This window comes from Lampris incognitus, chromosome 1 (genome assembly GCF_029633865.1).
Source record: "Lampris incognitus isolate fLamInc1 chromosome 1, fLamInc1.hap2, whole genome shotgun sequence".
Taxonomy (NCBI): domain Eukaryota; kingdom Metazoa; phylum Chordata; class Actinopteri; order Lampriformes; family Lampridae; genus Lampris; species Lampris incognitus.
Window position 1 is genome coordinate 57,335,796 of NC_079211.1, and position 18,135 is coordinate 57,353,930.

An 18,135-nucleotide genomic window follows, 5' to 3' on the forward strand; every position below is an offset into this window, starting at 1 on the left:
CAGATGGGCTACAGCAGCAGAAGACCACACCGGGTGCCACTCCTGTCAGCTAAGAACAGGAAACTGAGGCTACAATTCGCACAGGCTCACCAAAATTGGACAATAGAAGATTGGAAAAACGTTGCCTGGTCTGATGAGTCTCGATTTCTGCTGCGACATTTGGATGGTAGGGTCAGAATTTGGCGTCAACAACATGAAAGCATGGATCCATCCTGCCTTGTATCAACGGTTCAGGCTGGTGGTGGTGGTGTAATGGTGTGGGGGATATTTTCTTGGCACACTTTGGGCCCCTTAGTACCAACTGAGCATCGTGTCAACGCCACAGCCTACCTGAGTATTGTTGCTGACCATGTCCATCCCTTTATGACCACAGTGTTCCCATCTTCTGATGGCTACTTCCAGCAGGATAACTCGCCATGTCATAAAGCTCGAATCATCTCAGACTGGTTTCTTGAACATGACAATGAGTTCACTGTACTCAAATGGCCTCCACAGTCACCAGATCTCAATCCAATAGAGCACCTTTGGGATGTGGTGGACCGGGAGATTCGCATGATGGATGTGCAGCCGACAAATCTGCAGCAACTGCGTGATGCTATCATGTCAATATGGACCAAACTCTCTGAGGAATGTTTCCAGTATCTTGTTGAATCTATGCCACGAAGGATTAAGGCAGTTCTGAAGGCAAAAGGGGGTCCAACCCGGTACTAGCAAGGTGTACCTAATAAAGTGGCCAGTGAGTGTATATGTTAATAATAATAATGAGCTCTGGGTAAAAAGAATAAATGAAACCTGTTCTTAAGTTTACATACAGTGCCTCAATGAATCACAGCAACATGTGAATTTGAAACTATATTTACAATGAAGCATTACAGTGAATGTGAACACATTTTAATTCGTGGTTGAAATGACAGATAACACAACAGAAGACAGTGAAGTAGTTATTCAAAGAAATTTTGACAGAAAAAAAAATCCATGTCAAAAATGTCCCAAGTCTGAGAAAAAGTCCACCAAAACAAGGAACACTTGAATAGAAGTAAATAAAAGTAAAATAACAAACATACCAGATATGAGACTAAAAAACCCTTCTGCCTTATCAAAAGGATGTTGTCTGCTTATCAGATGTACTTGTGTCCTGAAGGTGGATTTGTGGCTGTGTTGGATTTATGTGGGTATTCAGCGCTCAGCCAGCCACTTCTTGGGTTTGGAAATATAAATCATACACATCAAGTCCTTTATTCTCAAGGTGGGAACACCCCTAAAGTAGAACCACATGACAATCGTATGACATATTTCTGATATAAACACTGAATCAAATGACTCTTTGTGATGTGAAAGGGTACTTGCTTTGTCAGTCGCACTGAGAATCAACAATGTGACTTGACAATTGACAAAATAAAAACATTGCCATATATCCCCACTTTCAATGTGAAGCACTTCAGGTGTCTTGAAAAGCGCTATAAAAATGTAATAATAATAATAATTATTATTATTATATAAAAATATTGCTTAATGCAGCTTTCAAATACATGTTGGAAGAAAAAACAGGTCTTAAAACTGTACCTGATGTGTCCACATGACTAGGTCAAGTTAAAGATGTTTTACTCAGAGAGAAAGAACGAGACCATGTTGTTTCTTTAACTGCTCAAAGATAAAATGTTTCTTTGTGAAAATGTTGAAACAATCCTTTCAAATCTCTTGCTCGAGCAGACTTTCTTTCAAGGCTGACTGGTTCATGGCCTGACAGCAGACAGACAGCAGTCAGCACAGACGTTCTACTGCTGAGCACACTGGCTCTCCATACTATTCTTACCACTAACATGGATCATCTCTTCTGTTCTCTGCTTTCTCCCCCCTCCCCCCCTCCCCACTCTCTCCTCCACCTCTGTCTTCGTGTTCTCCATTGTCTTGTGTTGCTCCTTCTTCCGCCACTTGTCCCCTCTCTTGTTTTCGTCATTGTTAGTCACAGGAGACCTAAAAAAGTAAAAAAATAAATCATATTGTAGTAGAAGTCACAGCAGCTTCCTGGAGCTGCTTTTCAGTCTGTTGTCAACAATTTTCAGCAGATGAGCTGGCCATTATTACTCACTGTGAAATAACAGCACAGCCACAACAACATGGAAACAGGTTTAGATGTATGATTTAATATATATTACAGCTAAAATCATAGAATCTTTACAGTCAAAACAGTTAGGATGAATTAGTAAATAGAGGTCTTCAGGTTAAATTAAACGTTGACAGGAAATTATTTTTATGACTATAGATGCTGAATAGCTGTGTGTGTGTGTGTGTACTGACTGTAGGGGGGCGCTGGGCTTTTTAACTGGAGGCTCTTCACAGTCTGCAACAGCCATGGCTGGCTGGTGGTCAGGCAGCAGAGCTAGAAAAGAATAAAAGGGGTTTGGATAAGGTTGCCTGAACACGGGAGATGTTTTGTTTGGAGGCCAGGATCTGAGGCCTTAATACTTTTTGGAATTGCTTATATTCAAAAATTGATTTTAGCTGGCTCAAAATATAAGTTCATATTTCTCCATGCACTAACTACTCGACGGGTTTTGAATATTTTACCCTTTACTGAGTTTACTCCTAAATGCATCAATAACGTGCTATAAACTACACTCACCGGCCACTTTATTAGGCACACCTGTCCAACTGCTCGTTAATGCAAATTTCTAATCAGCCAATCACATGGCAGCAACTCAATGCATTTAGGCATGTAGACATGGTCAAGACGATCTGCTGTAGTTCAAACCGAGCATCAGAATGGGGAAGAAAGGTGATTTAAGTGACTTTGAACGTGGCATGGTTGTTGGTGCCAGACGGGCTGGTCTGAGTATTTCAGAAACTGCTGATCTACTGGGATTTTCACACGCAACCATCTCTAGGGTTTACAGAGAAAATATCCAGTGAGCGGCAGTTCTGTGGGCGAAAATGCCTTGTTGATGCCAGAGGTCAGAGGAGAATGCCCAGACTGGTTTGAGCTGATAGAAAGGCAACAGTAACTCAAATAACCACTCATTACAACCGAGGTATGCAGAAGAGCATCTCTGAACGCACCATACGTCGAACCTTGAGGCAGATGGGCTACAGCAGCAGAAGACCACACCGGGTGCCACTCCTGTCAGCTAAGAACAGCAAACTGAGGCTACAATTCGCACAGGCTCACTAAAATTGGACAATAGAAGATTGGAAAAACGTTGCCTGGTCTCATGAGTCTCGATTTCTGCTGCGACATTCGGATGGTAGGGTCAGAATTTGGCGTCAACAACATGAAAGCATGGATCCATCCTGCCTTGTATTAACGGTTCAGGCTGGTGGTGGTGGTGTAATGGTGTGGGGGATATTTTCTTGGCACACTTTGGGCCCCTTAGTACCAATTGAGCATCGTGTCAACGCCACAGCCTACCTGAGTATTGTTGCTGACCATGTCCATCCCTTTATGACCACAGTGTTCCCATCTTCTGATGGCTACTTCCAGCAGGATAACGCGCCATGTCATAAAGCTCGAATCATCTCAGACTGGTTTCTTGAACATGACAATGAGTTCACTGTACTCAAATGGCCTCCACAGTCACCAGATCTCAATCCAATAGAGCACCTTTGGGACGTGGTGGACCAGGAGATTCGCATCATGGATGTGCAGCCGACAAATCTGCAGCAACTGCGTGATGCTATCATGTCAATATGGACCAAACTCTCTGAGGAATGTTTCCAGTACCTTGTTGAATCGATGCCACGAAGGATTAAGGCAGTTCTGAAGGCAAAAGGGGGTCCAACCCAGTACTAGCAAGGTGTACCTAATAAAGTGGCCAGTGAGTGTATAGTCCTTGTTGGACCCTCTGATTTTCAGATCTCCTCAAGCAAGAAGTACAGTTTATGGTGCAGCTACTGTTAGCTCCTGTGGACTAAGAATTTGGTCTCCATGGCCCTACAAGAATCTATATTGGTTCAAATTTTACAAGTTTCACTAACAACTTTCCCTCAGTGACAGTATTTCTCCAGGTGTTTATGTTACTATTATTATTATTATTATTAATCATATATTTTCTAAAATCCAGTTTAGGTTTTTATTATAGTCCCGCAGTACTGCTAGTTTCTACTCTGCCAGGAAGGTAATTAACTTCACCTGTTGTGCAGGGTCTAATATTTGGATACCTGGTAGAATAAAAAAGCAGTTTTGGGGTCCCAAGGGCCAGAGTTTACAACCACTGTTACACACACGCACACGAATTTACAGAAAGGTGCAAATAGGCGAGGAAGAGACTGTAATCCAATAGACCACTGAAGTGTGCCTAATTTTTCCACCCATATAAGGGATTGTGGTTCCATTGCCTTGCCAGACTAATGGGAAAATGAAAAGGGTTATACAACTGTTGCCTCACTTTCGTCAGTGGCACTGATGAAAAGACAGGAGGTGGAGCTGGAGGTGGCAGAGTTGAAGATGTTAAGATCAGATAAGAAAGCCAAGTGGTGTCTGACCTATATAAAACGCAAGTCGTGTCCAAGGTCTAAGACTCCAAGTTGGATGGCCCATTTGACCCAATGATGCCAACGGCAAACATGGGTTTGTCCTTAATCACTGTTTTGGTGTGAAAAGGGAATGACACTGGCTCATAACTGGGCTGTTTCTCTTACTGTAAGCCCCTAGATACTATCCTTCTACTGACCTGTTCACTGAAAGTCATCCTCTTTCAGAGGGTTAGCTTACACACAGGTCAGATGTCACTGTAATCACTGAGTTGTCAACTTCTACAAAGTGACCTTACCCTCTTTAATGGAGAGAGGTTTTATAGGGCTGTTGTGCTGGTGTGGGACTGCATCTGGTTGGTTATTAGGGATGTGTTGGCCGTCGGCTTTGGTCTCAGCTGTCCTGCAATGTGCCAGATTTATCTCCAGTGTACTCTTAGTAGCCATGGTAGCCTCAGAAGAATGTATTATGTCGCCAGGAAGCTTCTCCCTTTTTCTCTTGAGGGTGCTGTTCTTAGTAATCTCTGCAGACCGGAAACAAGCAGGCTCTTAATATTGCACTCATTTGGAGGTATGGAAAAAAAAAAAGAGTAGAGGTTTGGTATGAATGAAAATACCATTGACTTCGTATTTATGTTTTAGCTCCTCGATTTGTAGCTGCAGTTTAATCTTTTCACTCTGAGCCTGTGGGTGTGAAAGTTACGAACAATTAAACCAGGTTTCAATTGTTCTACACCAGGGATGCCAAAATTCCTTGACATGGGGGGTGGGGGATCTATGACTGTTTTTGTCCTGCAGGTCAAACACAAACTTGGTCACTCATAACCTCAGAGAGTAACACATAAAACAACTGCTATATAGGTTTTATAAGTCATTATGAAAAATAATGTTTCAAAGAAAACATCTATCATGAAACTACATACAAAAACAAACAAACAAACAAACAAACAAACAAACAAATAAATAAGTAGCATCACTCTACAGATGGCCAAATTTCTAGTCAGACTTAATTTTGGATGACTCTACTACAAATCCTATTTAAAGGAAAGAAATACCCCTGAGTAAAGTAAGTAAAGTAAGTGGACACTCAGAACTGCTCTTTACCTGTTTGGACAGCCGTTCTGCTAAGAATAATTTCCTCTCTAGTTCTAAAGCTCTTTGGCTCTCAGACAAAGACTTCATCCTTTGGAGGGACAGCTCATCTCCTAGACGCTCTGCATCCTTACTGGAGACACACAGTGACATTTAGTTACAAAAGGCAGACTGGCGTAGACACACCTTGGAATGACTTATGTAATACAGAAACAATGAAATAATGATGGAATACAACATTTGAGCCTATTTCATCCCAAACCTGCATACTGCAAATTATGAGGACACAAAAAAATGCAAGCCGAAAAAAAAAGCATTTTTAGTAAAAATTCCTCATCAGAACACATGCAATAAGATGTTGATATTTTGGTTATTATCCTGTCATAAGTTTCAAAAACACTAGCAGTGCAACTGCATGCCACTGTATTTTGTTTGAACGCAAGATGGTGTTGGAATACTGCTGCATTCGTGGAATTTGCCTTTGCACTCTGGATTTGAGTTTGCGTTCCCACAATTTGCAAATCCTTTCAAATAACAAAACACAACATTTTGCAGAATTATAGTATTGCTTTTCATTCTTGTAGAATGAAAAGCAAGACTAGACTGACTGACATACAGACACAGTAAGTAAAATTTTATTCATATAGCACTTTTAAAAACACAGGTACAAAGTGCTTTACGCACAATACAGAAAATACGAGTAAATACAAACAAACAAACAAACAAATAAATAAAAAGACAAGATGGCAGCACGCTGGACGCAGTAGCTACTACAGCTGCCTGTTCAGTGCTATGTTTTCTTTATTTACAAGTGTAGGTTATGCGATCTTCTACAGCCATTAGCTTTTAAACCTCAGAACGGATTACTCACTTCCCTTTACCATCACAGACGGCCTGGCGGCCTGTCCAGGGTGTCTCCCCGCCTGCCGCCCAATGACTGCTGGGAAAGACTCCAGCATCCCCACAACTCTGAGAGCAGGATAAGCGGTTTGGATAATGGATGGATGGATGGATATTATCTGCTCACCGGCCTCGCAGTGGAAACGCTGCCCCCGTCGGCAGCGTAAACAGAAGAGGGCGAAACGAGGCGGGCTACATGCTAAGCTAATGTAACCAGGTTAAAATTAATGTTTTTATTTTATTTTGTTTGAGTATGAAATATCACCAAATCCTGTCTGTGTGCTGTTATTTGTGTTTACTACATTTTATTTTATGTCATTATTTACTTTTATGTATGTTTTCCAACGACCGTCATATACGTGTACTGTCGCTTTAAGAGAGAGGTCTTGTGGGTACACGGAAGAGGGAACGCGGGAGAGGCCATTTTTGTTTTGTGGGAGGAGTCTCAAGCAGCAATCGAGCCGAGCCACACGTGTTTCTTACCGTGGGACAGTTTTGCTGGTTGAGGAGAACGTAACCTTGAGTATCCCTGTAAGAAGATACTGCAAGCTGTGGGATAAAATACTTGTTTATCCTTTCTTACATCGGAGTCCCGTGGACGGTTTCTACTTCTAACGCACACGAGTGGAGTCCGGGCAGTGGTTGAACTTCGACCCCCACGTCCGTAAGAAACACCGCTCCCGCTGGAGGACTGGACGGTTGTCGAAGGGTTTGAAACCAAAATAAATGGCAAGGTGGGCCAAATAGAGTCCTGTGTGTCCCCGCTCCTTCCTTGATCATGATGATGATGATGATGATGAGAGACTGAGGGCCCCCCACAACACCTGGGGCCCCACCCAACTAGAACACAACGCAGAGCTAATGATGAGAGTGACGGGCATGCAGCAGGCTGACCAGCACAGAACAGCATAGGACTGCCCCCGTTACATTGGTGCCGTGACCCTCCTGGATCCTGAGAGTGACATCAGTTGCTCGCCGCGGGAGGCTGCTGTCGTCATCAAGCCCCAGACGTCCTCAGGTATTTCTACAGACTGTACACTCATGTTACAGTGGACTGGAGTTGAGCTGTGTGGACACTGGACAGTCATAGCTGTGGTTACCATGGACTGGGCTTGTGAACAGGACATTTGTATATACTGAAGGAAGAAAAACACACGAAAAAAAAAAAGGAAAAAAAGGTTAATGTTGATGTGATTGAAGGACTCGTGTGAATAATCTATTGATCTAAACTACTGGATATGTGCATATGTGATTAATCTATTGGTGAATTTGTTGATTGTGTGTGATTGTTTCAATCTCTTAGTGATTTCTAGATTCAATTATTTAAATGAATTGAGCTTTTCACTTTTTTATTTTATTTTTTATTTTATCTGAGTGTTAGAGGTAGGAACATGGCAGAGGGTGGTTCGTACGTAGGTGGGGGTAACATTGCTGATCAGGATCTTTTGGATCGCCAGTGTGCTATGGAGAGGGGGTACCAGTTAGATGTGGGTGGGGGTTTACGGCTAGGTGTAGGTAGGAGTTTCGGGCAGCTCTTAGAGGGCGGGGAACCAGACACCAGAGCACCAGGACCTAGAGACCCGACCACATTTGGCACTCCTCAGTTCACCTCCACACGCTACGTAGAACGGGCCAGGCCAGGTATCAGCGAAGGGGCTGTGCTGGGTAACAGCGAGCAGCCAGTGGGTGAGTTAGCCATGCTCATTACTCGGTTAGCAGAGAAGATAGGAGAGTCAATCACTGCTAAGCTGCAGGAAACACAAATGCTTAGAAACACACACACAGACAGTGCTAGGTCTGCTGAACAGTGTTCGGAGACAGTGCCTAGTGTTAGAGTAGTAATGCAGACAGACGCTAGGGAGCCTCCTATTTTCAGGGGCGACAGCTCTGATAAGTTTACAGTTCATGAGTGGGAGAGCCTTATGACTTTGTATTTGAGGAAGCGAGCCATTCCAGTTAGTGAGCAGTCACATGAGATTCTAGCTAAGCTTATGGGGAAAGCAAGGGACGTGGTGAGGATAAAGCTGCGCAACACATCTGTCGACCACATAGCGAACCCCCACATTATTTTTGATGTACTGAAGCAACACTTTAGTGACTTCACATACTCGAGCATGCCCCTGGCGGACTTTTACAGTACGCTGCCCAAGCCAGGTGAGGACGCTATGGAGTATTGGATTAGGCTTAATAAAACAGTGGAGGTGGCTGACGAATGCTTGAAGTGGCAGGGCCGTAGTATTGAAGAGCCAAGCCACGAGGTAAGCATGATGTTTATCAAACACTGTCCAGATCAGTCTCTTGCCAATGTTTTTAAGTTCAAGTCCGCAGGGAAATGGTCTGCTAGCGAGATCCAGGAGAGGCTTGATGAGCACATGCTGGAGAGGAAGTCCCGTGTTGCTGCAGGTGGACAACGTGAAGCAGGCGCGGTAGAGCGTAGATTCCATTCACAGGTTCATGTCCCTGTAGTCGACATGGCTCCCGACTTGAACACGACCGTGCCGGTGGTGCTATCTCCCGTCCCGGCTCATGCGTCATCTCCTATACCATTTTGTGCAAGGTCTCCTACACCGTCTCCTGCACCTGTCTCTGGCGGTGATGATTATATGAGGAGTTTGGTGAGCTTGCTAGACCGTTTGGTCAAAATGCAGACTCAGGTTCCAGTTAGCGCTGCAGTCCGGACACCGACGCAGACTCAACCGCCAGCTAGCGCCGCAGGGCAGGTGTCAGACGCACCGCAGAGGTTGTGCAGGGTTTGTAAGTCTCCGGATCACTCCACATTTTCCCACTGCAGCCGGGAGAACCGATGTATAAACTGTTTGTCTCCTGGTCATTGGAAGAGGGACTGTCCTCACCCTCAGCCGCCCAACCAGCTCCGTTCTCAGCCTGGTGGAAGAGCTGGTCGTCAGTCTCGTCCGTTAAACTACTAAACCCACACCTAGAGAGGGATGGTGTGGGTAATGTAGATGTATCCCTCACTGATGTCTCCGACCTGGCTCACTTGTATGAAGACAAGTGTGCCAAAGCACCTCAGGGTTCGCGTATGGTCATTCAGGCGACACAGAGGATTCAGGCTTTCAGTGACTTGTTCTATGCTCCTGTTCTTGTCAACCAGAGTGTGCAGCTTAATGGCATGTTGGATACTGGCTCTATGTCATACAGTATCAGTGAAAATGCAATAGAGAAGCTCCGCTCTGGGGGTGTTTTACCTGAGAAGCAGCAGCCTGAAGAGAACATTGTCTTGATTGGCTGCGGTGGTCTGGAGACTAGGCCTGATGGTTTTTATGACCTCAACATGCAGCTTTATGGTGTTTCCTTTGTCATACCCACTCTGGTCGTGCCCGGTCAGCATGATGATCTGATAGTCGGCACAAACGTCATTAAACATGTGGCCCATGTACTCAAGAGTGGTACTGAGTACTGGGACATCGCGTCCAGACAGGAACATCCGTCTAGTCCTGACGTTGAACAGTTCTTGTCCATGTTCACGAATGTAGAGCGCTGGAGGGGTGGTGCAGTTCCTGAGAAGATAGGTACTGTTAAGCTCACCCAGGCCGTGACACTCTTACCGAGGCACGAGCACTTAGTCTGGGGCAGACTTCCTGCTAAGGTGCCTATGTCAGCTGGAAGCACTGTTGTTGTGGAGCCGACAGACTCCAAGGCCATGCCACGCAGTGTCCTCGTAGGTCGACTTGTCACACCGCTCTGGGGTGATAGGTGGGTACCCATGACTGTTGTCAATCCATCTGACAAAGCCATCACACTGAAAAGGAACTGCAAGTTGGCTGATGTGTTTCCATGCTTGGCGATTGAGGACTTTAATGTTTTCCAGGGACTGCAATCAGTTGCAGGGAGGCATGAGTCCAACGCCACAGATAGTGCCTGTCCCCCTGTCCAGCCGGCTAGGAGTTTGTCAGAGCTCGGACTCAGTGACATTGACCTCAGCTCCTGTCAGGTTAGTGAGGCATGCAAGTCCCAGCTCACTCAGCTGCTCACCGAGTACCATGACATCTTCTCCAGGGACTCTCTGGACTGTGGCGAGGTCACAGGATACACACATCGCATCCATCTGGTGGATGAGCGCCCCTTTCGCTTGCCCTACAGGAGGGTTCCCCCAGCCCACTATCAGAAGTTGAGACAGGTTCTCACTGATATGGAGGAGAAAGGGATTATCCGGAAGTCCTCGAGCGCATACGCTTCACCGCTGGTTATGGTATGGAAGAAGGATGGCGGGCTTCGGATCTGCACTGATTTCAGATGGCTGAATGCTCGGACCTTGAAAGACGCTCATCCCTTGCCACACCAGTCGGACTGTCTTGCCGCGCTGGGTGGTAACTGCCTCTTTAGTACGATGGACCTCACCTCTGGCTTCTTCAACATCCCAATGCATGAAGATGACAAGAAGTACACTGCTTTCACGACTCCCCTTGGGTTGCATGAATACAATCGCATGCCACAGGGCCTTTGTAATAGCCCTGCAGCCTTCATGAGAATGATGATTGGGATCTCTGGGGATCTGAACTTCACGAAGCTTTTGTGCTATCTTGATGATCTTCTTGTCTTCGCGCCGTCAGAGGTTGAGGCTCTGTCGAGGCTCCGCACTGTGTTTCAGAGGTTGAGGGAGAACAACTTGAAACTGGCTCCGAAGAAGTGTCATCTGCTGCAGAAGCGGGTGCGGTTTTTGGGCCACGTGGTTGATGGCGGAGGTGTGTCTGTCGATCCCTCCAAAGTAGAGGTCATCTCCAACATGACAGTGCAGGATCTCATGGAAGGTGATGGGTGCACGCCTTCTGTTCGTAGGATCAAATCTTTCCTTGGTATGGTATTTTACTACCAGCATTTCCTCCCGAACTGCTCCTCCGTGGCTAAGCCCCTGTTCGCCCTTACAGCTGGACAAAAGAGGAGGGGGAGGTCAGCTAAGGATAAGAAGCCCCATGGCAGCTTCCGTAAGCTTACCTCCGCAGACTGGACGGTGGAATGTGGGGAAGCATTTGATCTGTTGAAGACGATGTTACTGGAGTGTGTGGTGCTTGCCCATCCAGACTTTGAGGTGCCTTTCATTTTGTCGGTCGATGCGTCTTTGGACGGACTCGGCGCGGTGCTGTCTCAAGTGCCCCGAGGAGAGTCCAAGGCCAGACCTGTTGGTTTTGCAAGCAAGTCACTCAGTGCCTCACAGCGGAAGTATCCAGCACATAGACTGGAGTTCATGGCGCTGAAGTGGAGTGTTTGTGAAAAGTTCAGCCACTGGCTGAAGGGTCAAAGCTTCACCGTTTGGACAGATAATAATCCGCTGACTTATCTCCTAACGAAGCCGAAGCTTGACGCGTGTGAGATCCGCTGGGTGTCTAAGTTGGCGTCTTACACTTTCGATCTCAAACACCTGCCAGGGAAGAAAAACGTGGTGGCGGATGCCTTGAGTCGCGACCCTTTTTCCAAGCCCGTCAGTCAGAGGCTACTTAGGGAGCCCTACCCGGCCCTTGTTCAGGAAGCCGACGGGGTTGAGGGGGACTCTGTGCAGGATGTTTTCAGACTCAGTTGCCAGTCCCAAACAGTGAGTAGTGCGCGATCTGGGTTTGCTTGTGATGCAGCTGAGGTCAGGGCTTTTTGTCAAGCCAAATGTGACTGGCCTGATGCATCAGTATTCACAGCACTCAGTTTGGTCCAGCACGTTCAGCATCTGTCGGGTGGTCAGGATACACTGCCAATGTTATCCACCGAGGAGCTCAGGTTGAGTCAGGAGCAGGACCCCTGCATCTCCAAGGTGTTGCCCTTTGTCGCTGTTCGGAAGCGGCCATCGAGACGTGAGAGGCATGGTGCTGACCAGAAGGTCCTCAGGCTGTTGAAACAGTGGGAGAAGTTGGAAGTCAATGATGGTGTCTTGTACAGGGTGACAAAGGACCCAGTGTCCAAGCAGAGGAGGTCTCAGTATGTTTTACCTCTGAGTCTGAAAGACAATGCACTGTCTGGCATCCACGATCACGCTGGTCATCAGGGCCAGGACCGTACTCTCTCTCTTGCAAGGCAGCGTTTTTATTGGCCTGACATGGAGAGGGATATCAGAGCATATGTCAGATGCTGTCGGATATGTGTGTTTGGGAAGACCCCAGAGCCAGCTGCTTGCGCGCCCCTGGAGAGCATTAAAACTTCCGCACCGATGCAGCTTGTGTGTATGGATTTCTGGTCCGCTGAGGACAGTAAGCAGCGGTCAGTCGATGTCTTAGTGGTTACTGACCACTTCACTAAGCTTGCTCACGCGTTCCCCTGCACCAATCAGACAGCGAAGCAGGTCGCCAAGAAACTCTGGGATCATGTATTCTGTGTTTACGGGTTTCCAGAGAGAATACATTCTGACCAGGGCACAAACTTTGAGAGTAACCTGATTGCAGAGCTTCTCAAGTTGGCGGGTGTAGCGAAGTCCCACACGACGGCTTACCATCCTATGGGTAATGGCGGGACAGAGCGGTTTAATCGCACGATGGGGAATATGCTCCGTTCCCTTCCGCTTCAGCAGAAGCAACAGTGGCCTCAGCAGATCCATTCTCTCACGCTCGCATACAATGCCACTGTTCACGAGACCACGGGTTACGCGCCTTTCTTCCTGATGTATGGGCGTGTCCCAAGACTGCCGGTGGATGTTATGTTCAGGCAGGTTTTGCATGACCCTCACGTTGTTGATTATGACTCTTATGCTCAGTCTCTGCTTTCCTGTCTAAGGAGTGCAATGGAGATCGCTCAGAAGCACTCCACGGCTGAGCAGCAGCATCAGGCGCGACAGTACAACAGACATGCCAAGGGCACTGTCCTGTCTGTCGGGGATCGTGTTTTGGTTGCGAACCAGAGTGAGCGAGGGAAGAGAAAGTTGGCTGACAAATGGGAGAACGGAGTGTACACGGTTGTCGGTGTCAACCCCAATATCCACGTCTACAAGATTCAGGATGCAGAGGGGCACACCAGGGTGGTGCACAGGAACCGTTTGTTGGAGGTCAACTTCTTGCCCCTTCCTGAGTTAGATCAGGGTGAGGAGTCCAGTACAACCAGTCAGTTGTCTGACTGCGCAGAGTCCGATGAGGAGGACAGTGCAGATGTCCTGACGGTCTCAGGGGATGCAGTGGGGCTAGCAGTCTCATCACTTGGAGACTCGCCTAGATCTGAGTGGGCAGAAGCGGAAGAGTTCATTCCGTCTAGTCTGGTAGTCAGTCCTGTGGGGGCCACTGCTCAGTCTCCACCCAACACACACGCACCACACAACACACATGCACCACACATAGAGGCATCACACTCACTCGATGTAGGTGTTATATCTCACACTGATTCGCACACAGGGGCACCACCCTCACTCGATACAGATGTTGCAGCTCGCACTGTCTCACGCACACAAGTAGAGAGCGATGGTCGGGTTAGGACACGCACAGGGAGGGTGGTGAGGTCAGTGAACAGGTTAATAGAATCTATGGCTCAGATGCCATTTCTACGGAGTGTGAGGGTTTGAACTTTGATGGAGGTTGGAGTCATTCAAACTAGTTTAATGTGAGTTATTAGGTGTCTATCAGACAGGGTTGTTTTGGGCCAAGTTTATGGTGTGGCGTATCAGGCGTCACATTGATCTAGGGGAATACTGAGACTTGATCAACCTCATTATTTTCTGAACCTCGTAACCGAGGTAGCTCCTAAGTTGACTGGAGGACTAGGTCCTTCTTTTCACTTGTGCCAGTAGTCAGTGATGGGCTTTTCCTTTCCTCTTTCTCTTTTTATCCTGCTGTCAGGATGTTGGTGAATTTCAGGAGGGGTGAATGTAACCAGGTTAAAATTAATGTTTTTATTTTATTTTGTTTGAGTATGAAATATCACCAAATCCTGTCTGTGTGCTGTTATTTGTGTTTACTACATTTTATTTTATGTCATTATTTACTTTTATGTATGTTTTCCAACGACCGTCATATACGTGTACTGTCGCTTTAAGAGAGAGGTCTTGTGGGTACACGGAAGAGGGAACGCGGGAGAGGCCATTTTTGTTTTGTGGGAGGAGTCTCAAGCAGCAATCGAGCCGAGCCACACGTGTTTCTTACCGTGGGACAGTTTTGCTGGTTGAGGAGAACGTAACCTTGAGTATCCCTGTAAGAAGATACTGCAAGCTGTGGGATAAAATACTTGTTTATCCTTTCTTACATCGGAGTCCCGTGGACGGTTTCTACTTCTAACGCACACGAGTGGAGTCCGGGCAGTGGTTGAACTTCGACCCCCACGTCCGTAAGAAACACCGCTCCCGCTGGAGGACTGGACGGTTGTCGAAGGGTTTGAAACCAAAATAAATGGCAAGGTGGGCCAAATAGAGTCCTGTGTGTCCCCGCTCCTTCCTTGATCATGATGATGATGATGATGATGAGAGACTGAGGGCCCCCCACAACACCTGGGGCCCCACCCAACTAGAACACAACGCAGAGCTAATGATGAGAGTGACGGGCATGCAGCAGGCTGACAAGCACAGAACAGCATAGGACTGCCCCCGTTACACTAAGTAGCGCTCCCTTCAAAGTGTGCCTCCCCAGCATCTTCATGGCTAATGTCCGGTCGTTAGCTAACAAAATGGAGGAGATAAGACTCAGGCTGTCCTCTCAGGAAAGAATGCAGAACTGCTGTCTGCTGATGTTTACGGAGACTTGGCTCAACAGCAACATAGCTGAATCGGCAGTCGAGCTAGCGGGGCCGCACAGCCTTCCGTGCCGACAGGACAGCGGACTCCGGCAAGATCCGCGGAGGAGGTTTGAGTATTTATGTCAATAACTCTTGGTGCAACAATATAAAGATGGTTGAAAGGCATTGCTCTGCTGATCTCCAGCTCCTTATGACTCAGTGCAGGCCTTTTTACCTGCCCAGGGAACTAACGGCCATTACCATCACCGCTGTATACATCCCCCCACATGCTAATGCTAAGGTAGCACTTAAGCAGCTACAATGTGCCATCAGCAGACAACAGACCCAGACAATGCCTTTATCAAAGGTGGTGATTTTATAAGGCATTTGATACCATCAAACATTATTTTTTACTGGAAGCACAACACTTTCTGGATTTTGGACATTTTGCAGTGTAATCAAGATGTTTTACACTGACATAGATCTGTACCTTTCAACCCTGGAATGACCCCTAGATTCAAGGTACAATGTGGTATTCGTCAAGGGTGCCCAGTATCTCCAAAAATCATTTATTTTGATCACCCAATTACTAACAATTCTTATTAATGACAATCCTGAAATTCAAGGTATTACAATTTTTGACAAGGAATTTAAAATTAGTCAATTCGCAGATGACACATCAATTTTCTTAAGAAATGATTCTATAGCAAAGAAAGCCCTTAACACAATTTCATTATTCTCTAAGGCATCAGGATTATCCCTTAATATAAAAATGTGAATTACTTCCCATTCATTCATGCAGATTCTCAAATTGCTTCAATCAGAGTTGAGTCTGAAGTTAAATATTTAGGAATAACTGTTTAAAAATGTCATTGGAAGAGAAGACATTAATATTTCTAATCGCATAACTGATATGAAAAAAAAAAACCTCTCAGTCACTGGCTAACCAGAGATCTTACTGTTTTTGGTAGTCATCTTATCTAAGGCAGAAGGTATCTCCAAATTAATTTATCCGTGTCACTCCCTATATGTTTCTTCCAATAATATTAAAAAAGCCAACTCAGTTATGTTCCACTTCTTATGGAAACATAAAACCCATGATATAAAAAGACCACAGCTAGTTAAAGAGTATGATAAGGGTGGTATTAAAGCTTTAGAATTTGAATCAATGGCTGGAAGTCTTAAGATTAAAGGGCTAAAAGCATACTTGACACAGCCAACTTCTATGTGGTTTCACATACCAAGGTCCTTGTTTAAAACAGTTGGTGGGGGCATCGGGGTAGCATGGCGGTCTGTTCTGTTGCCTACTAACACGGGATCACTGGTTCGAATCCCAGTGTTACCTCTGGCTAGGTCGGGCGACCCTATGGACACAACAGGCCATGTCTGCGGGTGGGAAGCCAGATGTGGGTATGTGTCTTGGTTGCTGCACTAGCGATACCTCTGGTCGGTTGGGGTACCTATTCGGGGGAGAGGGGGAACTGGGGTGATCCTCCCACACTGTTCCCCTGGTGAAACTCCTCACTGTCAGGTGAAAAGAAGTGGCTGGTGACTCCACATGTATCGGAGGAGGCACATGGTGGATCGGCAGAGGGCGTGGAGCAGCGACCGGGACAGCTCAGAAGAGTGGGGTAATTGGCCAAATACAACTGGGGAGAATAAGGGGGAAAAAAAAAATCCCTCCCCCCCCAAAAAAAACAAAACTTGGTGGACGGACTTGATTTTGTTTTAAAATGTGATTTTGGGGTAGGCAAGATCCCTATGAAGTTGTCAAATTTCCAGAGACAAATTCTTCAGTTTTGGAAAATGATATGTAGTCATGATTCCTCTCCTCATGGTTCGACTTTATGGAACAATAAAGTGATTACAATAAATAGGAAATCAATATTTAAGAGTAATTGATATGATGAAGGAATTTGTTCGTGAGTGATCTACTGGATTGCAACGGTAACCTTTTGGACTACATGGCCTTTGTAAATAAATACAATTTAAATTGTACTCACAAGGAGTACAGTAGGATTTGCAAAGTGATTCCTTTATCACTGATTCAGTTCATTCAAAACACCTTCATATACTCATATGGTAGATCAGTTTTGCCTAATTTAGTGATTAACGAGTGTACTTAATGAGATAACAGATGTGATAATAAGGTGATCAGTGCTGTTCTGAAGTGTTTCATGATTATAACAGAGAGCTGTATTATTATCATTATAACCTTGTCAGTTATGGTGAAAGCACATTCTACATTTATTAAATGGCCCATTTCCCCAAAGGTAAAAGAAACTCAAGTTATAATAATTCATAAGGTCTACCCAGTTGCAGATGTTCTTAAGAAAAGGTTTAAATGTGAAGTGGATCCCTGTACATGTTGTACTGCAACAGATGAAACTTTACAGCACATGTTCTTCTATTGCCCTGTGTCTCAGAGATTTTGGGTCGATTTAAAATACTGGATATCACTTAAGGTAAATGACATTCCTTTCTTTTACACACACACACACACACACACGCACACACGCACGCACGCACACACGCACACACGCACACACACACACACACACATATATATATATATATATATTTATGTAATACATAGATAAGCTAAACTCGTGTATTTCTGATACGAGTAACATCATTATTCTTATGGGTAAATATATTCATTGTAGTAAATGGAGAAACAGTAAGCCCTCTTTTGTTTGGTTTATCAGTGATTTCAGATTATTTTTGTCATCTCTTAAAAGAATGTATTCTAACAAAACAGCAAGAAAGATGTATGGGATATATCTTATTATTGTTTTGATTTATGTCTTCATGGTTTAAGCCTTTTGCTTCTTCTCTGCTCAGTGATTTAGAAGTAATTTATTTATATACTTATTCACGTACTTTTTGTAGATCCCCCTATTTTATTTAATTTATGTACTCTGTCCACATGTGTTTTGATAATGGAAATACGGTGTTATGTTACATGACTTGTGTTTCCTCTATGAGTCATTGTGTTTTTTGAATGTTTGTCAATTTAAAAGAATAAAGAAAAGAAAAAAAAGTTTA

General features: G+C 45.3%; 1 protein-coding gene and 1 long non-coding RNA gene across 2 annotated transcripts in view; both read right to left on the reverse strand.

Annotated features, from left to right (window-relative positions):
• Nucleotides 1-1,775: 1,775 nt before the first annotated feature.
• Nucleotides 1,776-18,135, reverse strand: part of spdl1 (spindle apparatus coiled-coil protein 1) — a 41,091-nt gene continuing 24,731 nt past the window's right edge. Inside the window, exons 10-14 of the mRNA XM_056278022.1 lie at nucleotides 5,572-5,692; nucleotides 5,085-5,151; nucleotides 4,767-4,991; nucleotides 2,299-2,380; nucleotides 1,776-1,974 (exon numbers count right to left, since the gene is read on the reverse strand). Coding sequence (XP_056133997.1) covers nucleotides 1,776-1,974; nucleotides 2,299-2,380; nucleotides 4,767-4,991; nucleotides 5,085-5,151; nucleotides 5,572-5,692 — 694 coding nt within the window. The remainder of the gene's footprint in view (nucleotides 1,975-2,298; nucleotides 2,381-4,766; nucleotides 4,992-5,084; nucleotides 5,152-5,571; nucleotides 5,693-18,135) is intronic.
• On the reverse strand, nucleotides 1,892-4,812 carry LOC130109007 (uncharacterized). The gene is made up of 3 exons (XR_008809958.1): nucleotides 4,767-4,812; nucleotides 2,299-2,380; nucleotides 1,892-1,974 (listed from the first exon to the last, which is right to left on the reverse strand). It is a non-coding gene; the product is annotated as an uncharacterized LOC130109007 (long non-coding RNA).